General features: G+C 31.2%; 1 protein-coding gene across 1 annotated transcript; it reads left to right on the forward strand.

Annotated features, from left to right (window-relative positions):
• Window positions 1-4,723: 4,723 nt before the first annotated feature.
• On the forward strand, window positions 4,724-7,376 carry LOC140982507 (probable pre-mRNA-splicing factor ATP-dependent RNA helicase DEAH5). Its single transcript, XM_073449042.1, has one exon. The coding sequence runs from the start codon at window positions 4,771-4,773 to the stop codon at window positions 6,820-6,822; it is 2,052 nt and encodes a 683-aa protein (XP_073305143.1). The 5' UTR covers window positions 4,724-4,770; the 3' UTR covers window positions 6,823-7,376.
• The last annotated feature ends 805 nt before the right edge of the window (window positions 7,377-8,181 follow it).

Below are 8,181 nucleotides of genomic sequence, written 5' to 3' on the forward strand. Positions count from 1 at the left end.
GGAACATACGAAAAAGATGTATTCGATTTAATAACATACAAAATCTAGCAGCCATAACAACCAATTTGGTTTAATTCGAACGTGCCGTTTCAACCCGACATTAAACGCAATTTGATATAATGAGAAGCCGAAATTCAACCAAAAAATAGGTTACCTCAATCAAATTCAACATTGAAATTTCAGTATTGAAATACGGAACTCAAAACGAATAACAATCAGATCGGTTGAGAGCGGTGGAGAAGAAGATATTTCCGAACTTACCAGAGGACACTTATGATTCTTGGCCAGAAAAGTGAATTTGAACCAGGAGACAGGACAACAATGGATGTGGTGTTGGGTTTGTCGAGGCTTCAACCGAGTATATGTTGGAGGAGATCGTGCAGAGGGAAGTGGAATCTATGAAGGCAAAGCAGAATTGTGCAGAGTCTGTGTGAGAGATGCGTAATTTCTGAAGGTAAAGCAAGAATATGAGAGAATCGTGCGGAGTAGTGGTGGAACGATTTTGTTGGGGTTGTGGAGTGATTTTGAGAGAGAAAAATATTATTGAGGTGAAGCAAAAGGGCAAAAGGGGAAAAAAAATCTTGGTGTCCGCAGAAGCAGTTTTTATGAGCATCTAAGCTNAAACTAATGAAGCCAAATAATTAAACTAATTTTCTTTTTGTTTTACTAAAGTATGTGTCATGAAGTAGGTTAGACATTTAATTACATTTACAAAATGATACAAGAATTATCAGATATAAATATAGATAATTCTAATAAATATTTCGTGGATATTTATTCTATCTATATTTCTTTATAAAAAAGAAAGTCGACTAATAATTTTCAAAGCCTTGGTTATTACTAAAATTTAACGATATAAGATTGCATAAATATATTTGTATTAATTTTATCTATTTTTTCCTCTTTTTAAATGCTAGAAACTATAACAATTACTTTATGAGATATTCTTGCAACTAACGAAGAAGTATTTTTATAAGAGATATATATTGACAAAGCAGTTACAATTTTTTGTAAACTTAAAAATATATCTTTGAATGTAAATTTTTAAAATTATGATAAATAAATTTTTATAAAAACGTTAATTAAGATTAATTATTTTAAAACGAATAATTAAACTAATGAAGTCAAATAATTAAACTAATTTTCTTTTTGTTTTACCAATGTCGGTGTAATGAAGAAGGTTAGACATTTAATTACATTTACAAAATGATACAAGAATTATCAGATATAAATATAGATAATCCTAATAAATATTTCGTGGGTATTTATTCTATCTATATTTCTTTATAAAAAGGAAAGTCGACTAATAATTTTCAAAGCATTGGTTTATTACTAAAATTTAACGATATAAGATTGCATAAATATATTTGTATTAATTTTATCTATTTTTTTCCTTTTTTTAAAGGCTAGAAACTATAACAATTACTTTATGAGATATTCTTGCAATTAACGAAGGAGTATTTTTATAAGAGATATATATTGACAAAGCATTTACAGCTTTTTGCAAACTTAAAAATATATCTTTGAATGTAAATTTTAAAATTATGATAAATAAATTTTTATAAAAATTATTCATTAGCATTACTCACTACTTCTCCAAAGACAATATCAAAATTATTTGGTTTTTATTTACTTGTAGATGAAGTGAACATATGTTTTTCACAAAAATATTTGTTAATTTGAATGTGATTTATTTTATTTTGTAGATTTATAATCTTTTCAATGATTTTATATATGCAAGAAGTTTATCTTTAATTTGGTGAGGATGTTTTTATAAAATCAATTATTATGATGATGTCAAAATTGTCAATCTACGTATTTTAGGTAAGGATCAAGTTGCCAAGAAAACTGAAACTCCAAAATTCTTTGGTTTTTATTTTCTTGTAGATGAATTGAACATATTTTTTTCCACAAAATATTGATTTGAGAATATTGAAATACAAAAAATTCATCGGTTTTATTTGCTTAAGATGAAGTGAAAATAATTTTTTATCAAAACAATTAGTTTGTTAAATTTTGAAATACCAAAATTCTTTTGTTTTATTTGGTTGTAAATATAGTGAATTTTTCCCACGAAAAACACATTATTTGCGTAAGGAAATGATGTTAAATATCTTTTATTTTACATTAATTGAGATTATTTAATTTAAAACGATGAATTAAAATAATGAAGCCAAATAATTAAATCATGTGGTTTGGTGTTATGAAGAAGGTTCGACAGGTAATTACATTTCATAAAAATGATACGAAGCATTATCGGATATAGAAGAAAGATGACCTTATAAATATTTCGTGAGTATTTATTCTATCTATATTTTTTTATAAAAAAATCCAACTAATATTTTTCAAAGCCTTAGTTTATTTTTAAAATTTAATAATATATGATTGAATACATACAATTTTACTAATTTTAAATATTTTTCGTCTTTGTAAAGATCAGAAACTATAAAAATTACTTATTTGATGATCTTGCAATTGACAAAAATGTATTTTTATAAAAGATGGATGTAAGAAAATCAATTATAGCTTTATGTAATCTGAAATGACATATGTTTGAAGGTAAATTTTTAAATTATTATGAATAAATCTTTACAAAAATTACATTAGCATTACTCAATATTTTTCCTTATGATTGATAATAAGAAAGGACGAAATTATTTGGTTTTTATTTGCTTATAGATGAAGTGAACATATATTTTTCACAAAATATTAAATTGAATATGATTTGTTTTATTTTGTAAATATATAATCTTTTGAACGAGTTTATATATGCAAGAAGTTTCTCAAGAAAAAATTAATATATAAAAATTTAATACTTCCAATAATATAGTATGAAATATAAAAAAAATACGTTGATTGTAATTTTGAATTCTTGTATTTAAATAATATATTGCATAAATCTGTTATATCACTAAGAGTTGAACACATTTTGATAAATTAATATCATATTAATTAAATCATATTTTTCAGTTGTCTAGAAGATGAAATAACCAAAATTCATTGGTTTTATTTGCTTTTAGATTAAGTTAAAATATTTTTTACAAAAAAGAAACATAATTTTTAGAAGACTGAAATAACAAAATTCTTTGGTTTTATTTGCTTGTAGATTAAAGGAAAAAAATTTTCACAAAAAAACTTAATTTGTGTGAGACATGTAGAGGCATCAAATAGAGAAGACTATACATTTCTTCTCAAAATAAACAAAACGATTTAAATAATTTATTATTGAACACATTCAAATATAAGAAAAAATTTCAACAACGAAAACATTGAATGCAAAAAGATATCAGTAGATTTCGAACAACAAGAAATTAAAAAGAAAAATACGATCATCAACTGTCTCAATTGTAACAATATTGAAATATAAGTAATAGAAGACGATAACAACACAAGAATGAATACTGATGATAATTAAATTGTTGCACGGAAAGATTTTCAGAATCAAAATTATTATAAAAAAAGAAGTCGTCCAACAAAAGAATCAAAAAATACAGATATGAAAATGCAAATGATTGATGTCGACAGCACCATAAGATTTGCTAATGAAGACGATGAGAATATTGTTTTTTTTTTCACAAAGAAGAAAAAGCTGATGACAAAAAAAATCGTGAAAGCAATAAAAATTGAAAATCTAAAAGAAGAAAACATTTGACGCAATAATTTAATTTAAGATTTATAATATATTATCTAGCTATATTGTATTTTTATTTTTCATAAATAAGTTGCACGTGGTAAAATAAATGGTCAATGCTATGTATTATAATTTTTTCTTCTCTCAAATTTAATTTTAATTATTATTATGATATCAATTCTATATTATATTTTCTCCAATGTTTAATTTATACTAAATTATAAGATTTATTACTAATATGTTTTTCAACAATTATTAATTTATTTAGATTTCGCTTGGATGAATTGATTTCAAATTCATGGAATAGAATTATAATTTTATGAAACAATAGAATATTGAATCTACAAACGACTTATTTTACATATTATTATTTATATAAAGTAGAATGAATTTCAAATTACATTATTATTGGGTGGACTTAAAATATATCATAATTAACATGAAATACTACTATATACACATGAAATGAGTGGATTTGAAGTTTACGATGTTACATCACTAAATAAACAAAAATACATTTGAATGTATTGAAATCCTTCCATTTAAGAATAACCTTAGATTTATAACACATAAAATTTTTAAACAAATATCTTTTGCATTCATTTTATAATACTTGTTGTACAAATTATATTAGATTGAATTTTCTACGGATAATGTTAAAAGAACAACCAATATATTGTACTACGATATTTACAACAATTATATCGTGAGATTTTGTTATTGTCTAATGAGATTTTATATTTAATTTATCATGAGATTTTGAAAAAAAAATTTGTGTTGATTTTTTGTGTGTTGTAAGAATTATTGTACAAATTTAGTTGTACATGTAGCATTACTCACTCTTAATCACTTAACAATTTTGAAGAACATCTTTTTGGTCTATGAGATTTACTTGTGCATCTCAAATGGTAAAAAATGTAGTATTTGAAAATAATTTATCGACAACTTTCATCGAAAGAATTGGTATTTTCACTAGCAAAACATGTTTGATGGTTCAATAACAGAGTATATTTGAAACAATTTAACAAGCTTCAGTAAAACTAAATGAATACAACTCAAACAAAATGAATAAATCATGTGCAACGGGTGACAGACTTCTTGCTCAGGAACTGAAGGGAGTCGGGTTGTCCGCATATGACATGCCGGAGTGGAGGAAGGATGACTATGGTAAAGCTCCGACTTTTGGGAAAAGATCCAAGCTCTCTCTTCAGGAGCAGAGGCAGAGTTTGCCAATCTACAATTTGAAAAGTGAATTGGTTCAGGCTGTCCATGATAATCAGGTTTTGGTTGTGATTGGCGAGACAGGATCTGGGAAGTCCACGCAGGTACCGCAGTATCTGGCCGACGCGGGGTATACTACCAAGGGGAGAATATGTTGTACTCAACCTCGTAGGATGGCTGCAATCTCGGTAGCCAAGCGAGTCGCCGAGGAGTTTGGTTGCCGTATAGGGGAAGAAGTTGGATACGCAATTCGTTTCGAAGATTGCACAGGTCCGGAGACCTTAATCAAATATATGACTGATGGTATGCTTCTGAGGGAGATTCTGAATGATGCAAATTTGTCTCAATACTCGGTGATTATTCTTGATGAAGCTCACGAGAGGACGATTCACACGGATGTCCTTTTTGGATTATTGAAGCAACTTCTGAGACGGAGAACCGACCTTCGCCTGATCGTCACCTCTGCAACTTTGGACGCAGACAAGTTCTCGGGATATTTCTTCGATTGTAACATCTTCACTATCCCTGGAAGAACTTTTCCGGTAGAAATTCTTTACACCAAGCAGCAAGAAAGTGACTACCTGGAGGCATCCTTGATAACAGTGATGCAAATTCACTTGAGCGAACCTGAAGGTGATATACTTCTGTTTTTGACTGGCCAAGAAGAGATTGATCATGCCTGTCAGTGTCTCTATGAAAGGATGAAGAGTTTAGGAAAAAAAGTTCCCGAGCTTATTATTTTACCAGTATATGGCGTCCTACCTAGCGAAATGCAGTCCAGGATATTTGAACCCACTCCTCCAGGAAAGAGAAAGGTGGTCGTCGCCACCAATATAGCTGAAGCATCTTTGACTGTTGATGGCATAGTTTATGTCATTGATCCGGGCTTTGCAAAGCAAAATGTCTACAATCCTCAACAGGGGCTTGATTCACTTGTGATAACTCCGATATCACAAGCATCCGCGAAGCAAAGAGCAGGGAGAGCGGGACGGACTGGACCAGGAAAGTGCTATCGGCTCTACACACAGAGTGCATTCCACAGTGAGATGTCCCCCGTTTCGATTCCGGAGATCCAGAGGATTAACCTCGGGATGACTGCTCTTACAATGAAGGCCATGGGTATTAATGATCTGCTATCCTTTGATTTCATGGACCCCCCATCACCTGAGGCCCTCATTTATGCCTTGAAACAGCTATATAGATTGGGTGCTCTGGAAGAAGAGGGGCTGCTAACAAAGTTGGGAAGGAAAATGGCCGAGTTTCCTCTGGATCCTCCTCTTTCCAAGATGCTTCTTGCCAGCGTCGATCTTGGTTGTAGTGATGAAGTTCTGACCATTATTTCGATGATTCAGACGGGGAACATCTTCTACCGTCCTATGGGAAAACAAGCCCAGGCAGACCAGAAAAGGGCCAAATTTTTCCAGCCTGAAGGAGATCATCTGACGTTACTCGCGGTTTATGAGGCCTGGAAAGAAAAGAATTTTTCTGGTCCTTGGTGCTTTGAAAATTTTGTTCAGTCTCGATCACTGAGGAGAGCACAGGACGTGAGAAAACAGCTTCTGTCCATCATGGATAAGCTCAAATTGGATGTTGTTAGTGCTGGAAAAAACTTCACAAAGATCCGGAAAGCCATAGCTGCAGGTTTCTTCTTCCACGCTGCTCGGAAAGATCCACAGGAAGGTTACCGGACATTGGTCGACAACCAGCCGGTTTACATTCATCCGAGCAGCGCTGTTTTTCAAAGGCAGCCCGACTGGGTCATATATCATGAGATGGTGATGACCACAAAGGTGTACATCCACGATGTTACTGCAATAAGTCCCGAGTGGCTGGTGGAACTAGCACCAAAAATGTTCAAGGTGCCAAATTCTACGAAAATGAGCAAGCGTAAGAGACAAGAGCGAATCGAACCACTCTACGACAGACACCATGAACCTAACTCTTGGCGTTTAAGCAAAAGGCGTGCTTAGTTGTTCAAGTATGTTTCCTTTTATTTTTCCTTGTATGAAGCATGGAAGTACTGTTTCATCATTGTAGTTCCAGTGTCAACAATTAAAGGAGGATAGTCAAAGGAAAATTAAAAGCTATTGAGTCAAGATAAGGCTGTTAGTTGGTCGAGATGAGGATGGAATTTAGTCCAAGGCTTTCTGGTGATCTAGAGCGGTGAGATGGGATTCCCTCTAATCTGATCAAGATATATAATATCAAGCTGAGTTAAATCAGGGGGACGAAGCATTGAAATATCAACAACTACATCTCCTCGCAACAGAGACCTTGGAGTGTTCTTTTGGAAGTCATAAGATAAGAACAAGTGTGTGTTGTAAGGGTTTTTGGCCATGACATCTTGCTATAATGTTCTTTGTACTCCCGAGTCTATCAATTCTAATGAGATCGCCTCCCGTGGACGTAGATCATTTTGATCGAACCACGTAAACCTCGTGTTCTTTGCATTTCGGTTTGAATCTAGATTTGAGTTCATATCGCTGTTGATCTGTGATTCTCTTTTGTGACTGCAAACAAGAAATTCGTATTGTGTGGTTCTTGTTCTTGTGGACATCATCTTGATCATTGGGTATCTCGTAATTTCTTAGTTATCATCATATTGCCTGTTATGTTTGAGATAAAATGAAGTTTTGATCTGACACATGCAAACCATTTATTATCTGATAAAATGGATGATGAAAGTAATCATTCATTCTCTTTTAGTTTTTTTTAAAAAAATTTAAACTTGAATAATTATAAAAGTAAGGTAAAAAAATTATTCAATAAATGGATTTGCGTGGATAATATTCAGTCCAACTCGGTTTCCATGATATGCTGCTGCCTCTCACTAAATCAATGTAACCTCTTCCAGGACATTGATTGAGAAAACAAAAGGGGTTGGCAAATTAAACACAGTTTTGTTTTGTTAAAGTGACAATAGTTGTTTGACGTTACGGATATGATATTTTTGTCGATGTCGTGACGTTTAACTAAGAACTTTTTATCTGATGGACAAAATTTGTTGTAAAGTATATATTTTATAAAAAATACATAGCAAAAATGATGATGCATTGTCTAATTAAATTTTACCAAACCTTGTAGATTTTGTTGTTATTTCTTTTTATGTGTTGTAGTATCCAATAATATTTGTTAAAGTTATTTATCAAATAATACCATTTATTGTAATAATAGTAATGTATATTTCACATTACTTTTTGATCCTTATTTCCACAAGTTTTTAACAGCTTGCTTGAACCACTCTATTATCCCAAAACAAATTCGCAAAACCAATCTCTGAGACCAGTCTTCTAAGCCATATAAGTTCACAAAGTCCCTCAGCCATTCCC

The sequence above is a fragment of the Primulina huaijiensis genome, chromosome 8, assembly GCF_012295235.1.
Source record: "Primulina huaijiensis isolate GDHJ02 chromosome 8, ASM1229523v2, whole genome shotgun sequence".
In the NCBI taxonomy this organism is placed as follows: Eukaryota; Viridiplantae; Streptophyta; class Magnoliopsida; order Lamiales; family Gesneriaceae; genus Primulina; species Primulina huaijiensis.